This window comes from Anopheles bellator, chromosome 1, assembly GCF_943735745.2.
Source record: "Anopheles bellator chromosome 1, idAnoBellAS_SP24_06.2, whole genome shotgun sequence".
Classification (NCBI taxonomy): Eukaryota; Metazoa; Arthropoda; class Insecta; order Diptera; family Culicidae; genus Anopheles; species Anopheles bellator.
Window position 1 is genome coordinate 877,440 of NC_071285.1, and position 23,865 is coordinate 901,304.

At 54.0% G+C, this 23,865-nt stretch overlaps 2 protein-coding genes across 2 annotated transcripts in view; both read left to right on the top strand.

The window, feature by feature from the left end:
* Nucleotides 1–2,464, top strand: part of LOC131206459 (titin-like) — a 101,756-nt gene extending 99,292 nt beyond the window's left edge. The window contains exon 4 of the mRNA XM_058199012.1: nt 2,460–2,464. Within this exon, the coding sequence (XP_058054995.1) occupies nt 2,460–2,464 (5 nt within the window). The remainder of the gene's footprint in view (nt 1–2,459) is intronic.
* Nucleotides 2,465–18,282: 15,818 nt separating this feature from the next.
* Nucleotides 18,283–23,865, top strand: LOC131206323 (treacle protein). Its single transcript, XM_058198841.1, has 6 exons — nt 18,283–18,650; nt 19,221–22,050; nt 22,135–22,263; nt 22,345–22,558; nt 22,638–22,880; nt 22,948–23,865. Exons 1-6 carry the CDS (start codon nt 18,283–18,285, stop codon nt 23,094–23,096), a joined length of 3,933 nt encoding a protein of 1,310 aa, XP_058054824.1. The 3' UTR covers nt 23,097–23,865.

Consider the following 23,865-nt stretch of genomic DNA (forward strand, 5'->3'; position numbering starts at 1 on the left):
CGCGGCCTCGCGTCCGATGCACCGGGGCGGTCAAGACCCACCCAAGGCGATGAGTTGGCGAATCTGGCACCGGGGGAAAGTCATTCAAAAATTTCGCCACCTCAAACATCTCGAAATCGCACGGACCCCGGACTTCCGGAAGCCGAGCCCGCCGCCGAGTTCCGTCTCTTTCGTCATCGGACGGGTGCAGTCTTCTTACGCAAAGCCTCTCAGCGGGCTTGGACCAGCAAATAATTGGCCACCTCGGATCCAGAGGGAAGTTTCTAGAGTGGGCCAACGGTGGCTTGACCCGCTTTCCGAGTGTTGACTCCCCGATTAGCGACCGATCGGTCTCCGCCACCGAATGGATAGAATTCGCGGGTGAGTCCGTCCGGCAGCCGCGCCCGTAAAGGTCAACATCGTGAAGCGGACCGCTCGGAATCTCCCTCCCAACGGTCGCCCTCGCGGTGGTGTGGTCAGTCGTTGATGCGGTCGGTTCCAGTCCGTTCCCCCTCTTTCTGGCGGGGTAGGATTAGCATCTTCCTCGGGAGTAACGGGAGCGCCAACCGCAGAGGCTGCCGCCGGGACCTCACGAAGGGAACTCGAACTGCAGACGAAGGGCGCTAGGAAATGACAGATGAAATCAATAGTCATCCACGGTGAGGCTGCTGCGGTCCCGCGGATTCCAGTGGCCTTCTCTCTCTCTCTCTCTCCGGCACAAGGTGGAAGCATAAATTTATGTAAATACAACGGGCGGGAGCTAACGGACCCGATGTCAGTAAAATAGAACGCGATGAAGCGATCGAAGAATCAATCTCCCCGATACTCCACGGCAAAATGGGAACGGCTTCCGAGCTGAAGCCAGTAGCCAGGCAGGCCGTAACTGAAACCTCCCTCTATGGGGCCGTTCTTCTGGGTCGCTCGAGGGCTTGCTGGTGTATCTGATTGATTCGAAGGAACATCTCACTCCCGGAGGCTCTCGGCTACCTGTCTGGCCCCACGGTGCAACCGAAAAACACAGCTCACAGTGCCCAGCGACGGCACGACGTCGGTAATTTATGCACGGATCCCGACGAATTAATTGCCACGCCGTTCCGGACTCTAATCCCCGCCCTGGATGTGGGGAGGTCTCTGCTAGATGCAAAAGATTGCGCACTCGCGCCACCCAATGTAGGGCAATGTAATTCGTTACCGTCGGAGTCCCGAACGGATCCTGTTATGCGACGGTGGCGTCATCTGGCGACAACTAGGTATCGAATGCAGCGACGCGCGTAATGAGGGGTCTCGAGTGCCGTGTGTGGGAAAGGTCATGTCTGGCCGAGTCTGTATCGATGGGACACGAGAGGGCTCTCCAGTAGGGCCGTAAGGCACACACGATCGCGCACTCGCACGAGTAATCACTTGTGGACGACCTCAATACGGTGATCGATCGTGTCCCGACGCCACCGGACCCGGTCGGTCCCACGGTCCCCAAATCTTAAGTAGGTGAAAGTTTAATTAAGATCTGTATCTGGACCGCGCCCGTTGGCGACAGTTGGGCCACTTTTCGGTCGGTCCACATCCGGCCTTGCCTGTCTGGTGCCGAGTATCGTGTTACGTATGCCCCGGGAAGGTCAGAGGCCTGGCCCGATGTAGGACACCTTCCCCAACGTCGACACTGCGTCGTGTGGCGTAATGTGCCTTGTGGTTGACATTGTTTTGCGCCAGTAAACAAACCGCGATCGAACCTGCCGCAACAGCAATGTCCGATCGACCGACATTCCGCAACCCCCGGGGTCGGGGCTTCTCGGTCGCGTCGCGTTGACTAATCGAATTAGCGCCGTTTCGGCTGGAATTCTCGGTCTGGAAGCCTTGCACCGGGCCAACCGACGCGATGCACCACGGGAACGTTCCTCCAGAAATGTGCGGAGATCACCGTAAAGAGTACTGGTTACCGGCAAGGGACTCCGGCCAATTACGCACCCAGGGTCCCGGGCATAATCATCATTTTGCCAAGCTAATCAACTCCGCACGACTCGAAACCGCGGAGCGGAACACGTGGGGCGCGTGCGTTCCATGACGAATCCATCGCCCGGAAAAAGGCTCGGGCTCGGTGCTCGGTGGCCTTCACGCGTCGAGGTCTCGATTATTTAAACGATTGACACCGAGTTAATTCTTGGGCGGGGGTCACTGGACATTAAACGGCGCGTCCGTAGAAGGGAGCATAAAAATGGGAGCAATTTGTTCATTAGACGAGAATCCCCAACTGAACTGAGGAACTAGGCATTCCTCCGTCAGCGAGATGGTGGGACGGAACGAAATGTCAAACCCGGGCTGGGGCCGGGAGAACAGCATTTGAATCGCTCTAAGCACACTCGGTTAGTCACGGTTCGTGAAATCCGACTCGACGACAGTCGTGTCCCCCTAACTTCCTGCTAACCGGCCCGCGAAGTGTTGGGTAAATTCTTCGAATCACGTATCTCCACCGCTCTCAATCTCAGGCTGAATGATTTGGGTCCCAATTTAGAAACCCGCTCTGTTCTTCTCACTTCGGCCCTGCTGTTCCCCGTCTGCGATCTGTGAGCGATGAAACCAAAAGTGTCCGCGACGAAGTGAAGCAAAACCGTAACCTCCGTAGTCCTCCGTGTGACATTTGGGGCCACCGGCAGCGAAGCCCAGAACGGTGTGCGTGAATCAGTGTGAGACCCATTGAAGGCCAGCCAGGGCTACCGGGACGGCGCGTGGACAGTGAACGTGCCCCGAAAGATTGGTCGGTTTTGAATTACTACGGGGTGGGAACTCGGTTTAGGGCGAACGTGTCGGCGTGTCGGCCTTGAATCGGAGACCCCGGCGCGCACCATGGAACCGAGAGTGATAGCCCTCAAGCCGAAGCTAGTGGCTAGCCCAGGAGCAGGTAAACGGAGCCTGCGACGAGGATACGAGGCACATTCCGCGACTCTCACTGCAACTGCACGCCGATCGCCGGGCTCCTTCCTGGGGGTCCGCTGCGCTCTAATCTGCTTCACTCACTGCACACGCACACACTCGCACTGCTACTACCACTACTACTGATGGCTATCGGAAAGTCGGGACCTCACTTAACGCAGCGGCGGATAAACCGGCGGACCCCCGGGATGCATGCGCTACTAGAAAAGGCCCCCGGAAGTCACCGCCCAAAAAAGGGTCCACCTCGGAGATGCTAACACCACGGAGTAAAGGACGCTTCAGAGGACATCCCGCACGGGTGGGGATCGCGGTTCCGGGCGACCATCCGACTAATTAATCGCACAGCCCCCCAGGAACCCGTCATAATTCTGGCCCAACTCGTCCCCAGCTCGAGGGGTCTTTTCTTTATTTTGGCACATTAATTTTTTCACGTCCGCACAACGATCCGCGTGCTTTTAACCGAAAGTTTGTGGCCAGTGGCCGCGTACGGTACAGGGGATAAATCAAGTGTGATAACATGGAGGCTGGTGGTGGCAGGACCCCCCGTGCAACCCGTGAAAGGAAGGCACGGAAAAACGGAAACCCGCGAAACCGCGCGGAGGTTGTAACCCATATTTCACCGGTCGCTGTCGACGTGACCGCCGCGCGTGGGCACACTTCCGGCGACGACACGTTAACAACTTGCGCCCCCTGGCGGGCTGCGCAAGAAATTAAAATTATTTATATCCTCACTTAACACTCGGAACCTTCGGTGATTTGTTCCGTTTTGTTGACCGTGCTAGTGTTTTTAATGGTCCATTATTTGTTTTCTTTCTTTTCTCCTTTCCGCCAGGTGAGTAACGCTGACGGAGCGCCCGATAGTGTCGGGTCGGTCTGGTCGGACCTCAGATACACCTCGGACCGGCCTGCGAACCGGTAAACGGTTCCCTCACGACATCTCGATCATCTCGCAACCGCACGTGGTGTGACACCATTCGTCGTGAGTGCCCCAAAAACAGACCGCCGCCGCCTCCGATCGTCTAATGGCCCCTCGCGGGGTGTCCTTGGGCTTGTGACACCAAATGCTGTCTGTCTGTCCGGTCCAAACTTGGTCATCTTTAAAATGCGTGCACTTGAAGCCACGTCGGGCCAGACTTTTGACGGCTCTATTGGTCTCCCGTTTTTGGGCAGCGGCCTGTCATTCTCAGCGTCTCGTTTTTTTTTGGCGTCGTCCCGAGCGATGGTAATGACGGTCGTAATGTTATTTCTTCATCGCTGCAGATTCCCCGGTGTAAGGCACGCACTGGCCGCCATCTTGCGATGCAATCAATTCGCTTTTTCTTGCAAGGTCCCGTAGGGCAACATTTTTGATGGTAATTAATTCTGTCAAAATTTTATCTCGTCCACGGACGACGCATCGCGACTATACAATGTAGTCGCACCGCAAGATGGCCGGTTGGTAGCTGCAGTTTTCCGGTTCCTACGAAAGTTCGGTTCGCCGAATCCGATTGGCCGATGAATGGGGAATTGTTTTGGTCAGTTTTTGGCTTGCATTAATCTCCGAGGCACGGGGGTCACTTGCTTGCCGGGGATTTCGGTGGTCCAAGCTGCCCCCAGAAAGTGGCCGAAGAAGTGAAAGGTTGGTCGCGAAATAGGGTGAATATTTAGTTGTGGTTGCAGCACTCGCTGGTCACACGCAGCCACGGGGTCAGTCGATATGGAAGAAGGACCACTACAAGCCCTGGTTCCAGTGGTTTTCGGGGGATTTCGGCCGTGGGATACTTTTTGGTGAATTTTATGGCCCCATTTCGGTGCTTTTGGCGAGTATGTGAACTGTTCAGTGCAATGGCCGATCTGGGTCATCGTGGGCCGGTCGAACGACTGGCGATTGCAATATTTTCTTTTACTTGAAGCCGATTGAGGCCGGTGCATCTGACCCGAATTTAGCGAACGGTCTACCAGGGACCAGGTGGTTAATAGGATTGATAAGGGTGCGTCTATACGAAGATCTGTTTTTAATTCCCTCGAATGCTTTACAGTCGAGTTCGGTTATCGGAGAATTTGTGAGGGCTTTCCACTCATTAGGCCGAGCAGCAGATGAGCGATCGGCGGCAGCAAGTTGATGGGCAATAAAGCCGAATCATTAATACTGCAATCGAACAACATCTCGCCAGATTGATAAAACATCAACCGACCGGTGGACTGAACCGGTTCTTAGCGGCCAGATGTATTTACTCAACGCAACAAATGACCGCTACTAACTGTGACTTCGGAGATAGATATAAAGCTTTGTCGGTTTTTCCTTTTATTGCCCCACCAAACGGCCCGGCTGAAAATAATGATGGCCCGATGGATCTCCTCTCAGGGCGGTCGATTTTCTTTCGTTTCGGTGCGCCATTGGAAGCGCTTCATGCGCGGGAATTAGCATGCCCGCTATCGCTTAATTGATAATTAATTACAAACTTCCGCTATCGCCGTAGAATTCTGTGACCCACAATATCCTGACGTTACAGTTGCGAATTCTCGTCGGCAGATTTTCTGCCGAAGACATTAGCGACAACATTAGAGCGGGGTCAGGCTTCGGGACTTCTTAATGCCCCCCACCGAGGTAGGTGGATTAAGTTTGATGGATTGGCCACCGGTGGCCCGGGGTGCTATCAAGCGATAAACATAGTCATCTTGACCCATCATCAAACCCGGTTCGGCTGCCCACCCCGTTCCGCCAGTTTCCGGCCTGGGCAGGGGAACGCAATCGGATCGGCTTCGAACGGTGCTTTGTGGTTATATGCGCTTGTCGCCGGTGCGTGAGATAAGAGCGATTCTCTGTGAGCAGGATTAATTATGCAAATGAAATCGATAGCAGCGATGGTTTGGGGCAAGGGCACCCGGGACCGGGAACTGTCAGCTCTGGGCCTTGTGACGTCCACTCGGAGGTGACCAGCTGTTGTCTGATGGTCTTTTTATGCGTCTCGCTTCAACATCTTCCCAGGAGGAACTGGACCTGGCGAGAAGCCAGCGCGAAGTGGGAGCAAAAACCGAGCTCCCGATAATGCTAATGTATGTTCTGGGCGAAGAGGGGGTTTTCTTTTTCCCGTTGGACCCTTTTTTCGGACCCCCAACATACGATGACGCCGGCTAGAGAGATCTAGATTCTACCGACCGGGCGCTTTTCTCACTGGCTACTGGCCGACCACACGCCGCAAGAAAGACAAATGACGCTCGGGCTACCGATAATTAAGCAACGATTCAAGATTTTGCACCGCAAAAACGACACGGGAAATCACCTCATTAATCGCCCCCGGTTTTCCGCCATGGCCACCCTTCACTCCGGGGACGTTGGAAAGTGACGAGGAGTTGGAGGTACCCCAAACACCGGACTAATGGTGTCGTGACATGGTCACCCCGGGCCCCCCCCCGATACAAGTACAAATTAGTTCCAACTTTTTATGGCCATCGGCCATTTTATTTATGCGCTTCCTGTGCTTGAGCGTAGAGCGACGGGAACCGAGCCGGGTTCTGGACCCGTCCGACCCGGTTTTGGGGCGCGTTGCGTGCGTGGTGCGATCTTGATCTCCCGGGCCCGGAGAATTCGGTGATATATGGCGGAGTAAAGAAGGACCCCAACGAAACCCTCCCCCAGACAACGGCCACGGATGGAGATCTTAATTAATTTATTGATGTTCAGCCGTGTTCGCGCTCAGCGCGCTCTAATAGCCGGCGAGCAGGGTCCGGGGACGGACCCCTGGCCGATAATACCACAACATACCATAACCAATCGGGTCCATAGATCTTGTGTTTGATGTTTTCGGGGGTCCGCCGGAGCCCTAGCTTCGGACGCGAAATAGAGTCGTCGGGCCGGACAATTCGCTCTCGTTCGGTCCGGTCCACGGGGGGGAGTCCTTTGCCACACACTGGGGATAACTCACCGGACCTTGATTGCGGGTTTTCGGGACCCCATCGATCCCTATCGCCCGGGCCAATCGCTGTGGTTAACATTAGAACCTAAGGTTCTAGACTTTTGTGGGTTTTTGTTGGTCTGCCAATTTTGTTTGTGGTGAGAACATTCGGCCCAGCGAGACAGAGTAACGACGTTTGGGAATCGGTTTATGTGAAGAGGCTAGTGATAAATGTACAGCGAATGATGGGTTCATTAGAACAATAGGCGGAGAGAACCCGTTCGCGGCGGATATGAGTTCATTAACCGATGTTGTGTTTTCGCGAGATGAAGAAAAAGGGGCAATAAATTTCGGTTTGAAAACGTGAGTCGTTGAACAAGAAAAAAGGACCAAAGAAGCAGCAAAGAGCACCAACAAAAGTAACGAGCATAATCCAAACATCGACCTGAACTAGTTCCTGATTCGAACGGCAGTGCCATTCTCCGAAAGCTAAGCACAAAACTGGGTCTCCGGAGACAATGGCGACACCTTGCTCCAGGATAAGGATAAAGGACAGAAACGGAACGGAACGAAGCCTAGCTCGGTACATTGTAATACGGTGAACTACTTACGCCCGTTATTTGTCGCTTCGCAAGTAACTGCCTTCAACCCGATTTGCCTAGCTCCCCGTAAGCCGGCGACGATCGGAGCGGGACCGGACGATAATTCCCAGTTTGCCCAGTTATCGGGAAAGCATCCACTTAGCGTCAAGACACCGAAAAAAAAAAACGAAGGCAAAAACCAGCGGGGCCCCCAGTTCGGTACTTTCTTTCTTCCGACCGGCGACCGGAGGCCACCATTGTGCCCGGGCAGACTAATTATGGGACCAGCGGCCGGCCACGGAGCTGTAAAGTCTTAAAGGAAAACCAGTTACCGACGCGGTTGGCGCGGTTGGCGAAACTTCACCCGACTTGTCCACGGCCGCTGTGGACCGCCCTTTCCCTTCTGCGGACCGGGACGGGGAGCGACCTAGAAATATCGATGCAAAGTTACACACTCATTTAATTTAATTTAACACACATCTTCGTTATCTTCGCCCGATTTCCTAATCCATTTGTTTGTCCGCCCTGGCCTCTCACTGAAGCCAGGCGCACTGCGAATTACTTGGAGGACTCCGCTATCTTGCCGTGCCTTTAGATTCAGATCGCGGACCGTTTGGAGGTTAGAGACGCAACCTCGAACACGTTGAGGGCCAGCGAGACAGAGAGAGAGAGAGAGAGAGAGGCACAAGATTTATCACATTAAAATATAGGTCAGGGCGCGCTGCGGTCGGGCCAGGGCTACAGTTAACCACCAGGAACGCGACCCAAAACTAGCTGATCTCGGGTGGTAGCGTTAGGCATCGCGCCATTAGACTAGCCGTGGCCGTCACTAACGACCGCCTCTCAGTCAGTTGATAATCAATTTTGATCAAATTTTTCGTTGGTCGCGAACTCATTCCTTCATTCTGCCGAAGGACCTCGGATGAAGCGGAAGGTTTTGGGCCGGAAAGAATGCTGACAGTCTGCGGTGGTCCTTGGCGTCCTGGCGATGTGCAAAGTTATTTAATTTTGAGCCACACATTGGCGCTCGGGGCGTTCATTTATCGGTTATCTTGGCGTTGTTATCGGAAGTTAGCCTTTCTGCTGGCGCATGCTCTTGCTCCATTCTTTTCCGCCAAAAATTCCGATTCCGGCGATGTTGCCAGTTCCGGTTGTGTAAGGCAGAAAAGGAATCTCCGGAGTCCGTGTCAACACGCTGAGAGCATGTGGAAGTGACGTGAGGCTGAGGCTTACAGGACTGGCGTGTTTGGGCAACAGTAATTATCCGATCGGGAGGCGTCGGCCTTTCGGCAATGTCTTCCCGAAGCACCTGCCCGTGATAATGCCGTGGTTTTTGTGGTCTCTCGCGCTTCCGAAGGCTTTCCCAAAGAAAATCGCAGCGGAAATGGCCAAACTTTTAGCCGTTCATCTTCTGGTGGTCGCGCCAAAAATGCGTTCCCGAGGCCCCGGGGTTCGGCAAAGTTCGACATTCTCTTGACGCACGACGTTGGGCCAAAAATAGCACAACGCGACTCAGGAGTGTCCTGACCGGGGAGGCCACCGGCTGATTGTTTTGTAACGATCCTTATCGCCTCAGTTGAAAACTCAAACACAGAACCATCAAACCGGGAACTGGGCTAGTAACCGGGAACCGTGTGAATAGAATCTACGCTCGGGAACCGGGGTGATTAAAAGTTTGATTAGCTTATTTGGGGGTTGATTTATTTTCCGTACGTGCTGCGAGTCAGCAATCGTTTGTTTGATGATCGTTTTTCCCTTTTTTCTGCGAGTTCTCATCGGCTTTAGAAGGCAGCTCAGCCTTTCTCCTGTAAGGCACTACTGATAACGGGGAGGCCGCAGGCTGTGCAGATTTATGTGGCCGATGAATTTAATGAGCTCGTTTTTAGTTTGGCTAGTCGATGACGCGACGCACGGTCCGATCGGTCCGGGCCCTCATTAGCATGCCGCGGGCGCTTAATGTACACAAACCGACGTGTAAACTCCGGCATTAGCAGCGCACTTACACGAGTTCTACGCGCAAAGTGAATAATGTTTGTCTAAATAATTTATTACCGATATTACTCCGTGGATTACACACAGCTGGGCCTCGGAGTAATGTGCGGGTTTCCGAGCGGGGGCTTTATGGTCGGATCCAGCATTAAACAACACTTTCCTCCGCCCAACGCAACGGACCCAAAGTTCTGCTTCTTCAACACTCATTAATCTACTTGCCTCTCGCCGGGAAGCTCTCCGGGAAAAAGAAGGGCACACCTCAACCCCGGTTTTAATTCCGACATCAGATCGTCGGTCCCCGCGCGGTTAAGGCCGTTCCAAAAACTAGCCCCTCAGGGTTTCGGTAAAGGAACATTTGTTTGATTAATTTGCATCCCATTTGGCCATTCTTTTCTCCGGTTCTCCGGTTCGTTCGGGGTGGCTCCATTTGTCAGTTTTGCTACAAATTGGTAAAAACTTTAACGACACCACCACATCCGAAATGCCGGCTCTGCCGTCGTTGGGGATTTTCCTATTTCGCAGTCTGGTGCTTTTCATCACTTTTTTCTCTCTCTCTCTCTCGCTGGTGGAGTGGAAAATGTAGAATTAGCAAAAAGCTTTCGGGTCCGAGCTAAAACCTCGGACTCGTTGGAATAGTTCTCTCAAGTAATCAGCTGAAATGTTTCATCATCTCCCCACAAAAGGACCTATGGACTATGGATCTCTTTTAGAAGCCTCTGCAATCTGCATTTCAATTCAATAAGAGAATTGGACCCATGAAAGGATGCAGCATTCGATTCTGTTCAATTCGCAGTAGAAATTTAATCAAAGAATGAAATGTAGGGTCCTAAAAAGGCGAATTAAATCTTCGATTGATTAAAATAGTATCAGGACTCTTTAAGCTTAATATAGCAGTGTTCAATGCATAACTATGAGCTTATGACCCCTAGAAAGAGTGATGAAGTATCTACGCTATTAGTAATTTCTCGCAAATCACACTTCAAAGCCCTGTAGGACCCCACTGCCGTATGAAACTTGCTGGAATGCTGTCACTCGCCAAGAGCTGCCGGACCTTTTTACTATCTTCATTCATAAACCATTCGGCACTCGAATGATGATGTTCGCGTTTGAACTATTTCCCAGCTAATTATTGGCCCTTTTGCCCGGTATCCACCGAATTCCCGGCACAAAACTTTGTCACTTGGTCCGGTGTCCGGTGGCGCTCTCGGGGGAACATCATAATTATGCTTTTAATTTTGCACTCGTCCACCTCGTCGGCCGGATTCCTGGACTCCGATGATCCGAAGCTTAGGTGAAAGCCCAAAACTCGATCACCCTGTGGAACCGGTCCCCGCCGGTCCCCGCCGGTCGCGCCGGTCGGGTTCATTAGTCGATTTTTGGGGAGGGAGCATAGTTGAAATTAGTTCGATTCTTCCACCACGCTGTGGTGTGGCCCGATGCTGGGGAGGAAGTAGTAAATTCCGCGCAAATTACCGCAAGAATGTCACTGTGCGCATCTACTGGTCGGACATCGCCCGGAATTGAAGGCCAATTCACTGCCTCGAGGTGTGGCTGGTGAGGCCGGAAAAGGCTTTGCAGGAAGTTGTAATGTTTGCCCATCATTTGGTTCCCTTCCCGCAGACTGGCCACTCCTGGAGTAGGTGCGGTTCATAAAACTATTGGCAATGTCCGCCCAATTAACCCGTTTCTGGTTGTTTTCGGAACCACGAGGCGTCTAATGAACTTGTTTCCCGAGACCTCCCGAGAGAGGTCCCAGGGGGAAACGTTCAAGGGCAGCAGCTCGATCGTGATCGGACCGAATTCGGTCCGGAGAGGGGGCGCCAATCAAATCCATCTTGCAGCCCCGAAGAGGTGCAATTATCATTCCTCAATCCCCTCAGACCTCAGACATTGGTGCCAAAACAATCACGACTTTGGTCCCCATTTCTGCCTCGTGGCCTCGGCACGCGCTCCGCCGATAAGCGGGGAATCGGGCCACGGACCAAAGATGCGGCCGGCAGATACTCGGACTCGGACTTGTCGGACTCCGGCAAACGTCATCGAAAGTCAAGAATTGTGTTTTGACTCGTGGCTGGAGGAGGTCTCACGAAGTCCCGGCCAGAGGAACCTCCGGCTCCGTGAGTGCTCATTAATGACGGGTGGAGAAATGGCCCATCCTTTTCGTTTTCAGTACACGAAGGCCCTCGGCCCGTAATTGTTGTTGTTCGGTTCGGACCTAATGGTTATTGAACGGTGGAGGGCGAACGACCTACCTTTTCGGCGTCAATTATGGCCCCCGGGCGGACGGACCCGGGAATCGTGTCATTGGGATGTGAAGGTCGCCCGCGAGAAGAAGATGTTCCGTCCTGGTCCCCGGTCCAGGCAGTATGTTGATTTGACTAATGTTTGCTGTTACCTCCGGTGTTGCGGGTAATTTTCCTCCAATTCCGGAGCAACACGAGGCCAGTAACAAATTCAGTTAGAAAGTCTGGACAGTGAGAGGACCATCGCCAAAATGACCAATTTTCGGTTCGCGACTTCTGGTTCGAGCCCAGCACCACTTGCCACTGCGAACTTCCTGAGGGCAGACCTGGTGCGCTTGCTCATCGACGGCGCTGATGGCCTCTTTTTCGGTCACGTTTTTCATTCTCGCAAATTCCCGCATCCCGCGTGTCGTCGGTCCGCTGTGGTGCTCGGCGAAGATCATAAATCAGCCCGGAACATCGGCGAATCACGCGACCCACTTTTGCGCGGGGCCCGCAGTTCCGGGACCGATCGAATCGAACGCTGGCTGGCTGTGGCGCCGAGGGATGCTGCCATTCATTAATCCACGCGAACAACTTCCGACGTCAGCACGGCGCAGTCAGCGTTACATCACACATGTCTGTCGTTAGCGGGAACACACGGGTTTCGTGGGGCTTTCCGGTCTTCGTGACTTCTTCTGGAGGAAGATCGCACTCGACTCGGTTTTGCAGTCATCTTCATAATCGGCACAAACTCATCATCGAGTTGATTGGAGGAGTCGCAAGACCTCAAGCGAACTACCCAAATGCAGTTGGACCCGTCCGGTCAACCGAATAATCCGATCGCCCGTGTCCTGTGACGCGAGACTTTTGGGAACTTTCGCGAGAAAGTAACCAGTCGCCAGTCGCCAGCCGCCAGTCTTCGGAGCCGTGTCATTGAACTCGCCACACTCCACGATTCAATCCTCGGTTCTTGTTGTTGTTTTTCGCTTCCTCCATTTTTCAACCTGATCTCTGATCCTCCGAAGCACCACCTCCTCGTCGTCGTCGCCGCCGTCGTCGCCATCGTCTTCGGCCCGGGGTCGGGTGGACAAGATTCTTTTGCAGAATTGAAGCCCAACGCGAAGAGAAACCCCGCTGATCCCCGGGGTGTTTGAAGCGAAGCGTTGCCCTGTCCGCAACCGGGACAGGATGGATGTGAGGTGGGAAGCCTCTCCTCGCGCGAACACGCACACACGCAGAGGGCGCCGTGGAGGACAGCTGCATTTTATAGATTAAAAATAACACAACCGACGGAGAGCTCACGGTGGACCAGAAATAGGGGCAGCCGAGCGAAGGCAGACTGTGGCCGGGTTTGGGCGTAACTCCAGCGTGGCACGATGGCAACGGTTCCATCACGAAATCCTCACTTACAGGCACCGCAATTGGGCAAGGAATAATATTCGGAACTATTCCTGGCGAGCTTCTAAAGGGTGTCTCATTTTTCGGATCAATTAATCGGACCAGCTGCCCACTGTGCAGTCGGTCCCGGAGTTGAAACCGGAACCTGAATCGGTGGATTCGCCAACTCCAAGAGAACGGAGCAACGCAAAACAGCAAACGGAACGGCCATCGAAACCGATAAGCCGATTGGCGATGGTTTTAGCGAATGGAAACCAACTCCAGGAAGAGCGAGAGAGAGAGAGAACGTCGGTGAAAGCGGACCGAGGGCCGAGAACAGAACCGGATTACGTAAGGCGCTGGACATCGTCGCGAAGTCCGCCGCGTGTGCGTGTTTGTGAGTTGTGTGCATGTTAGACCTCCATCGGCCATCGTGACTTTTACGGAAACACGTGACTCCCGGTGGTGGTGACTTCTTGGAGGCTTCTCGGCGACGAACATTGCTGCCATCTGTTGTGAGGGTTCCTGGAAGCCCAAGGGCCCCGAGGTGCGAGATGTCGCCCCAAGTGCCCCGACAAGAAATTAGATACATTTCCACAAATGGCTATCGGCGCGTCACCATCGAAGAGGCCCTCTTTCGCAACTCGGGTGGCATTCCGTGCGCCGCGGCAGCTGAGTCAAGCTTCAACGGCCCCGACTTCTCCGAGGAATGTGCATCTCGGCAGAGCAAATAGAAGGGAGCGGCAGCACCAGCTACGCAACGCTGTGGCCGTCCAGCATCGGCTATCGGGACCGCCGAGAACTCCACACACCCACCTCGGGTGCATTAAAAAGACGATCAGCGACAGACGTCGCGACATTTATCTTTTTCGTACCACACCGTCCGCGTCGCTGGGGACGTAGTTCTCAGTGCGGGTCAATACTTTTTCGCCTTCTTGCTCCCCATCTGCAGCCTGCAGTTCTGGGGGCTACGGGTCGGGTCGTCCTACGGTCCGGAGCCGGAAGAACCAGTTTGAGTATCTAGCAGTTGTAAATCATGTTCACGCACTGCCAAAAAACACGGTGCCCGTCTCCGGTCTCCTCCAGAACGGGCCGTGGACCAAAGTTGGTGCAAAAGAGGTCATTGGATTTTACGGTTCTTCCCGACGGCCTACGTACGCAAAGGAGGGTTTTGGCAGATAACACCCGGCCACCGACGGGAAGGCGCAGGAAGTGACCGGCCCGGTAGCTCTCGAGTTGTTGAAGATGCAAAAATTGGAATCATTCAGTCGATGGGTATGAGGGTTTATCAGGACAACCGGAAGGTGCTGTCCGTGTTTTAGTGTTTTCATAAATAACTCCAATTCAAAATCTATTCATTATGCGACCTCGAAGTGTTTCATTTTCCTTCTTCAAAGACTTCAAAGACTTTCCTTCTTCTCAATGAGTCCAACTTTCAAGCCCCATGCTCCCCATGGTTAGCATGGTCCGAATGGAGTTCAATGCGGCTCCATGAGCTGAATGAAGCCTTTGCCCAACCCCCAGCGCTATCGACGCTAAGTGTTTCTATTAAATGAAGATGATCGTCCGAAAGACGTAACAACACATGGAAAGTCCCGAGTCTAACTAATAAATGACGCTAGTCTTATTGTATTCATCGTTTTTTTTCAGTCAGTTCAACTTTCAAACTAAAACTTTCAAAAGAAAGCTGTTAAAATTTCATGATACTCTCTTTCATAAGCTAAGAGCATAAGCTTGGAGTGACACTACTTTTGTTATTTTCAGAACCATGGATTAAGAACAATTTCGTGATTTAATGTTACACTGCTTTTTGATGTGAAAAATACCGTTCAAGCGAAGCAATGGCTTAAACAAGGACTCGGTTCCTTCAGAAACAAGGATAAAACGTTACTTTGCTGACTTTAAACGTGGGCACACCAATGATGCTGAATGCAGAGGACGTCCAAATGAGGCGGTAAAACATTAAGCCAGAAACACCAGAAAACGTTAAAAAAACCACAATTTTTTTTAATGATCCAAAAGTGAAGTTGAGTTAGCTGACATTGTAAAGATATCAAAAGAACGTGTTGACTTTATCATGATAAAGAGACTTTATAATTCATAACTATAAGAAAGCTCTGTTGAAAGAGCCCGTTTAAGATTTTGAGCAGTGTTTGGCCATTTTTGAACGTAATAAACTGGATTCTTCAATCGTTCTACAAAAGTGGTATTGAAACGATAGAGTGGTATTGAACGATTTGATTGTATGGCTCCCGATGGAGATTTAAGTCAATTTTGAACAAAAAACCGCCTTTTCTTTCATAGGTGCGGGATTTTTCAGCCCATGTGTTACATTGCATGATCGTCTTGTTAGTTAGAACGTCCTAAGAAATTGGGAAAATGAGCAACTAGAACTAAAAAATGGATTGTAGACTAAGCTGAAAACCCGAACCTTCTACTTCTTCAGAACTTATCCGACTAATTAAAAATATTGCCAAGGCTAGCCCAGAAAATCACTCTCGAAGCTCATGGAAATCTAACCGATTGTGTGTTTATACATTTCTTTTAATTAACAAAACCTTAAACCGCCCTCTCAACGAACCGTGTACACCACAAATTGGGTTTGGGTTGGGCCCCCGAAATTGCCATTCCGTTTAAAAGAACAACTCGTCTGAGAGCATCTTTTGAATGGCCCGTTACGCGCCCGCGTTTATGACGCCTGTTTCAAGTCTACGGACCCAATTGTGGATTTTCCGCGGCTTTTCCATGCAAACGATGCCGGTGGCCGCTTCTTCTCAGGGCGTTTTGTTTTTGATAATTAAAACCGAAGCCTCGCCCAATCTTAGCGGTGGTCCCCAAAAACAAACAATGGACTGCACCGCCCAGAGTCACCAAATTATGCTTATTAAGTCCGTTCCATTAGCGGGGCGGGTGGCCAAAGCGCGTGTATTGCGCAACGCATTCAGGGAGGGGTTTGGAGCAAATTGCCGTAGGATCGCCGGGCGCCGTAGTGGTGATGTGTCCAGGGTCACGACTCACGTCTGAGAACTTCCCGTTCATCACGCGATCCGTTATGGCTGGGGTCGGAAGTGACCCAATCCGCGATCCGCGACCATCTCATCGGACGGAAGTGAGTCGCCCGCTTCGCTGATGGTCACGAGTTCCATTCGGCGGGACGGCGCCGGAGGATCACCCGTGGTGTGGACACCGCGCAAGAACACCGTTCGAGTGCGTCGTGGGTCGCTTTTCTCACGGATTCGGAAAAACGGTTTGGGAAAGTTCCGCTCGCTCCGGGATGGGGATGGATGGTGCTGGGAACACTCCCCGCTCGCAGCCGTTTATTGAAACAATTATTGATTTATTTACAGGGCCGACGGGGCCAACGGGTGGGGTCCCAAGTGAGCGTCCCCGGCGCGAGTTACATCGATCACGAGTGGACCCCGGTCTCCATTTGGGTCGATAATTGATCAAAGTGAAACACACCGAGAACGGTGTATCCGTCCCGGGAAGTCCGACTCCACCCCGCCCGGGTCCACGCACTCCCCGCGTAACTGGAGCGGATGTGGCCGGCTGTAATTCACCCGCCGTGCAATTCCAGGGCGGCGGCGGCGGACCCGAGCCAGCATAACTGTCAATAAATGATCGGCATTTTTGTCGGGCCCGGCCCGATATTGGACGACCTCCGTCCCGATCGGTTGGCGATTAATTTACTACCCCAAAACCGGCATCCGGAGCCGTGAGTGCTCTGTCCGAGAGGGATGCTAGAGGGCTGAGCTATTGCTGAACTCGTTCTCTCTCTCGCGCTGGGGTGTCACCCTGTAACTTCCTTCTTTGGTGGGAAGGTCTATAGGCAATCCACCCGACTCGGCGAGATGGCAAAGGTCGCGCTAAACAATTTTTATTGTTTTGTTTGTCGTCCGGTCGTCCGGGTGTCGTCGTCGTTCCGCGTTCCGCGCCTTGGGAATCAGTTTGCTGCCGATTCGCTCCGATATGGGTGATTAGAGGCGCGAGGCGAACAATTTACGGGCACGTTCCTGCGATCTCGGATGCTCAGTGTTGCGGAAGGAACGACACTCGGGGACGATGGGGATTCTGGGAAAATCGGCCCCTGCCGATCGGTTAGCGACCGAGCGCGAACTGCTTTATGTTGCGGTCTATGCGGATGGGTTGCTTTGAGTTTGTTTATTTGCGTGCCTCGGAATCGGTCGACCGATTTTATGCTCTCGCTGATGCTTGTTTACAATCATCATTAGAATTGGCCAGCTGCGTCGATCATCTTTTGTGATTGTTTCCGGCGTTTTAGGAGCAAAGACGGAGACTGTGTCCGCTGTACTTACTAGGGTGTTCAAAAGGTTGTGCAGTCACAGTATTTTTGCAACGTTTTTCCATCAAGTGTCGTGTAGTTTGAAAGCCAAGGAAATTTGTGAACGAATGTTGAAAGTGTATAAGGACTCTTCGCCTTCAATTAGCGAGGTATATTAGAAAGATCGTTTACTTGGAGAAAGATCGTTTACGAATAGAACTTTGTTTGTGGATTATTTACAAACGGGTAAAACAATAAATTCTGAATATTATTAAGACCTTTTAGGCCAACCGAAGAAGAAAATCGTGAAGTAATAATCGACGAATTAAAGTATGAATTGTTGCAACTGTTCCAGCGACTTCCATTTATGTATTTCCAGACCCAAAGAAATTCATATGAAGAAAGCGTTTTTCATCAAATGATGAGGTCATAATGAAGTTGTAGAAGCGTATTTTAAAGCCCTTCCAGATTCCTACTTCAAGGATGGAATTCATAAATTGGAGTCTCGTTGGAACAAGTGGATTGATGTCCAGGGAGACCGTACCGAATAATAAAGTGTATTTTAAACAATTAAAAAATGTTTTTCCTATCCAACCTTACAACATTTTGAACAGCCTGGTGCTCAAAATTTAATGTTTCGTTCTTTTGAAACCTTTTCACATTATGTTGCTGTTTGTTCGTGGTTGGAATTGCAACTCGCCCAGAACTAGAACTTCTAAACACGCCGCATCCGGAAGCGTGCATCCGTGGCCGGCACCGGTCGGTCGGTGGCTTCCTTCCGGTCGGCTGCGAACCGCAATTTAGCAAATGCTTCGTTTTTAATCATTTTCTCATCATTTCAAATATTTTTCTCCCCCCCAGAAACCGTTGCCCCCGTGGTCGGTGGCGTTGTTGGCGTAGCAGCCCCAGCCACAGGAACGAGCGACAATCGGAGCGAAAATCAGAGCCCCAGCGCCATCGTAGGACCGCCGCAAAAGCTCACCCAAAACGACGACGACGACGGCGACGGCCACGGTGCGTCGGTGGCCAGTGGCCGCGGCAAGAGCATGGACTCGATGAATAATGTAGTGACGACGACCACCACAGTGACCGCCATTGCCAGCACCGTGCATCAGCTCGTCCCCGCCACCGTGTCCCCCGCACCGCCCCCCACAGCAGCCACGGCGACGGCAGCAGCAGCAGCTTCAGTAGCGATTGGTGGCAAAGTAGCGCCACCGGCATTCTCACGACTACCACCGGATGGGCATGAGTTCCCGCCGAACTTCAGCGAACCTTCCGCTATCAACTCCTCCGGGGGGGCTCCCGTCACTCCGCCGCCGCCGCCGCCACCGTCCGGAGCCGCGATGACCATCATGAACGGCGGTGGCATGACGGCGGGCGCAGCACCGGCCAAATCGAACGACAAACATTCCAGGTGAGTGGCCGCACCGGAAGTCTGGACTTAATAGCCAGCTCAAGGGGGGGGGAACAGGACTCCATGCGAGTGCCAGGACCTTTGTGTGGTCGTCCCAGATTTATTACAAAATTAAAGCACCGAAAGCGCAGGGCCAGTGCTTCGAAGCCAACGGACGATTTATGAGGTGCTGCAAGCGAGTTTACTCATTTTTGAACTCTTGTAGCCTTTTTAGTTCAACAATTGCCATGTTTTTATATTATTATCTACTTCTTTGCGATCGACTCAATCGATTCTATTCACGTTTTTCTGCCTGTCTACACTTTTTACATTTGTTTCTTATCATTTGTTAGTTGTTTTGTTTTGCCTCTTCGAAATTGTTTGAAATCTTTTAATGTTCGCTACTTTTAATTGGTACCTTTTTGATTGGTATTTGATTACTTCTTTTGATACTTTTCTATTGAAAGGCCTTTTAATTATTTGGCACGTGTGTTGATAAGTACTTAGGCTCTTCTTCTAATGTTGGAATCTTATTGTTTCTTATGATTGATTCTAATGATCTTTCTTTTTCTCTCTCTCTTTCCCGACCAGTTTCAACGACGATTTGCCCGATCTACCGAAAAGTCACCCACCGATGGTGCCCCGGAAGGCGGTACTGCCGTCACCGCCGAAGGTCAATGGAACCCTGGAGCACCCGGCGGGGCCACAGGACAGCTACCGCAAACCGCCTCCCTTCCCGACGCGCAGCTCTTCGATCGCCGAATCGATGCTCAGCCGCAAGGACTACCAAGCGCTCCAGGCCAGCACCGTGGGAGACGGGGCGCAGTTCCGTCGCCGCTCGGTCGATGTCCCCGAGCACCCTCACACCAAACCCCCACCACCACCCGGGGGTGGCCGGGTGTCGCTGCTCGGCTCGAACTGGCGCAAGGACGAGAAGTCGGAGCGGAGCGTCCGGGACAAGATCGCCATGTTCTCGTCGGCGGCGGCGGCCGACGGTGGCGAAGCGCCCCTCCTACCAGCGCCGACCCCGCTGGGCGGTGGCCGGAAGTTTAGCAAAGATTTCACCAAAAGCTCGGAGAACCTGCTTGGCGGCGGCGGCGCTGGCCCGAAGCGGTCGGCGGTCGTGGAGGCGATCGAGACGTACGCAACGCTCCGGAAGAAGGCGCACAGCGTGGAGAACCTGGACGAGGTGGACAAGGCCGCCGCCGTCGGCCTGCACGGCGGCAGCCAGCGGATGCTGGCGACGGAGCCCTCGCCAAAGTTCAGCCTCGAGACCTCGAAGCCCGTCGTGCTGGGGAAGGCGTACAGCGTGGAGAACCTCAACCCGCATCAGCAGCCGAAGAAGTTCGGATTCGAAAAGGCGACGGACGCGGCGGACGTGGGCAAGGTCCTTGCCCGGACCATCAGCTTCTCGGCGGGGTACTCGAACGGCTCGTCGGTCGGCAGCCCTGGGACGGGCGACGAGCGCTGGAAGTCGTCCATCTCCAGTCTGCTGGAGCAGCGCAAGAAGTCGATGTCGAAGCTCCGGGGCCTGGTCATCCCGGAGAAGGTGCCCGAGGCGGAGGTGCTGGCCGACTCGCGCATCCTCGGGCTGCCGATCATCAAGAGCAAGGACTCGGAGATCATCCTCTCGTCGGCCGTCGTCCTGCCCAAGGAGAGTGCACCGGCGCTACCGTCGCCACTGTCCTACGGCCGCCGGACCAGCACCCTGCCGACGCCCTCCAAGTCCAGTCTGAACTCGCTGGCCAAGACCGCGGACTTGATGCTGGGACCCATGCCGTACAAGCCGCGCTCGAACTCGCTGGTGCCGGCCGACAGCAAGCATTCCGAGTCGGAGGAATCAGAGTCCGCGCCGGTCAGTAGCTTCCGGAAGCCGCTGCCCCCGATGCCACCGGCCAAACCGCCTCGCACTTCGCTGGTGTATCCACCGCCGAAGGGTGGCTCGATGGACTGTCTGCGCAGCACGGAGGACGAGAGTGGCGACGAAGGCGACGATAGTGACTCGGTGCTGAGCTCGCGGGTCTCTTCGCCACCGGTGTCCCCGGTGGCACCGGCGCCCCCGGTCGAGAAGTACGCCCTGACGCGTACCCTCAGCTCGGAGACGAACACTTCGATCACGAGTTCCAACTCTTCGACGCTCACGACGAGCTCGGCCGGATCGCAGGCCAGCTGCAGCTCGGTCGGCAGCACGCCGCCCACCGTCGACCTGAGCCGGAAGCTGTCGAAGTCGTCCTCCTCCACGTCGGAGGCCACGATGAACCGCAAGAACGTGCTGGCGTCGGCCAAGTGCCGCAGCGGACGCGGCGGTGAACTGCTGAAGATTGGGCCCGGAGGCCAGGGAGGCGAGACGGACCTGAAGGCGAAGGGCCGGTACGAGGATGGGGACAGCACGGACGGGTACGAGGAGGAGGAACGCCGCAAGGTCTCCAAGTCTAAGACCCGAGGCGGGGCGGTGGCGGGAACACTGAACGGGAAGTCGGGAGCTGGAGATTCGCCTCCTGCGAAGGAACTGACCCACTACAAGGTGGTGGACGCCCCGACCGCCAACAGTCTCGTCGACAAGGTGATCAAGGTGGCGTCGTACGTCGAGGTGGTGTCCGACCTGGACGACACCACGCCGGAGGCCATCGAGGAGCTGGTCCTGCCGCCGAAGAAGGAGAAACCGCTGGCGGTGGCCCCGATCCCCGTTCCGGTCCCGGAGAAGAAGTCCTCTCGCTCGCAATCGGTCACGGGCGATGCACCGATGTCCGACCTCGCCAAGTGGGTGCGCCATGAAGCGGCCCGGACAACCCACAACAAGGAAGCGGAAGCGAAGGTGCCGAACGTGCCACGGTTCGGCGCCACAGTTGCTGCACCCCGCCCGGATCCGGTCCCCGTCAAGCGTGAGCTCCGGTCGTCGGTGGAAACGAAGAAGCTGAACCTGGCCGAGATCCGCAAATCGTTCGAATCGAAGTCGGCCAACAGTACGGTCATCCCGGCGCCGGTCAAGCAGTCGACGCCGGCGAAGGAGCCCCAGGTCCAGCCACCGGTTGCTATCGTCGCCGTCGCCACCGCCGCGACGACGGCCACCAACGGGGTCACGCCAAAAAGTCAGAACGCCAGCGGGCACGATCGGTTCTCGTCCTGGGACTCGCTCGCGTCCTCCTCGTCGGGTGTGTCCTCACTGCAGACGGGTGCCCAGAACTGTTCCGGCTCGTCGCAAACCCTGCAAAGCACGCCGTCCGACTACGGGAGCTACTCGTCGCTCGGCAGCAGCCACAGTCTGATGACGCCCCAGGACCTGCAGCTCATAATCGAGGAAGCGGACCCGCCGCTGGCCACACCCGACGCGTTCGTTGTGGTGCTGCAGCGCGAAACCCCCGAGAGCAGCATCGGCATCACGCTGGCCGGCGGTTCCGACTACGAAGCGAAAGAGATCACGGTGAGCCCCGCGAGTGAAATATTCCCCGTGAAATGTTTCAAACCCCTCCCCGGTGACTGACTGAACGTTTTCTTTTCGCCGCAGATCCACAAAATTCTCACCAACTCACCGGCGGAGAAGGACGGCCGGCTGCGGAAGGGCGATCGGATCCTGTCGATCAACGGGCTCAGCATGCGCGGCCTGACGCACCGCGAGTCGCTCAGTGTACTTAAGGTAAGACGCAGCCCGATCGGTTCGTGTCCCGGCTGCCCCCAGTGCGAAATGTTTCACCCAACGCGCCCCCCTTCGTTTCAGACGCCGCGGCCCGAAGTGTTGATGGTCATCACCCGCTCGAAATCGCTCGTCGTGACGGACGCCATCGCCAAATCGCTGAAGCGGCCGTCGATGGGTTCGCTCAGCTCGCTGGCGGAGAAGAGCGAACTCGGCAACACGGAACTGAACCTGAAGATCCAGCACAAGGCGTCCCGCTCGCTCGATCTTGACCACCTCGATGTGGCGTCCAACGAAGGTGAGAGCGAGAGAGAGAGAGAGAAAGGGAGAGAGATAGAGTGTGAAAATTAACCCGTCACCAACTTTCTTTTTCGCAGCCGAGAGCGTGTTCGACGGGACGACGACGGGGTCAGAGGACGGACTGCTGTCGACGGACGGCGGACATTCTCCGTCCCACTCGCTCACGCGCACCGTGGCCCCGATGGCGGGCGAACTTCCGGCCGGTTCCGGTCGCATCGTGGACGTGCTGAAGGACGGGGCCGGTCTCGGGTTTTCGATCGAAGGCGGCTTCGACTCGCCGGCCGGCAACAAGCCGCTGGTGATCAAGAAAATCTTCATGGGTAAGTCCACTCTGCCCTCTGCCAGTCGATCGTGCGCTTCTCTAACGACCGTTTCTGTCCCTTAAAGGTGGTGCCGCGGAAAAGTCAGGCGTGCTGCGTGCCGGTGAAGAGATTGTTGCCATTAACGACGTTTCGATCGCGAAGATGACGCGGATACAGGTGTGGAACATGATGAAGAAGCTGCCGAACGGGAGTGTGCGGCTTACGCTGAAGTAGAAACGAAGGCCCCCCAACCGGCGGATACGACCACGGCCCCGGGGGGACCCGATGTTAGACGGTCTCTATATTGACACGCGAGCGCGATCATATTTACCTTTATTTTATTCGTAAACTTTCGCGAACGTTTTGTTATGTTGATCCGTTTTTCTTTTATTATCGATCGTACCCCCTTCGCACTTCCGTCCCCCCCGCCTGGACGGCGGGAACGGACTGTACAGATTCAGTGGCGAAACAATGGTTTGAAACTTTCCTTTTAACGGCCACGCCACGCCACGCCACCGCCTGGATTTGCTTGCTCACAAATGCATTTAATGTTTTGTTGTTTGGGCATCATTTTGGGCACGAACGCTCTACGTGGCAAGCATCGGATCCGGATCCGATTAAACAGCAGCAGCAACAATCGAACACGTCCACTGGTAAGGTAGACAAGTCTCCGATCGTTTGTAGTAACATCAAGGCGGCCCCCCTCCCAACTAAACGTAAGCAAACTAACCCATAACGCACGGTTCCTTCAGATCCAGATCGAAGCAGAGTCTCGGCGATCGGCAGCCCCAGCTGCTGCCGGTGAACCGGTATCGGTAATGTTAACTTCTTTTAAAACATGTAAATTGGATTAAGCAAACGAATAAAAAAGGAAGCACCGAGAAATGGCTGGAACGTGGCGCGAGATTTAGCGAAGAGCGTCGCCGGCACGCTCGAGTAACTCCCGAAGTGATCATAACCTAACGCCACCCCGTCAAGGCTGTAAATTTCTTGCCCGAGCGAT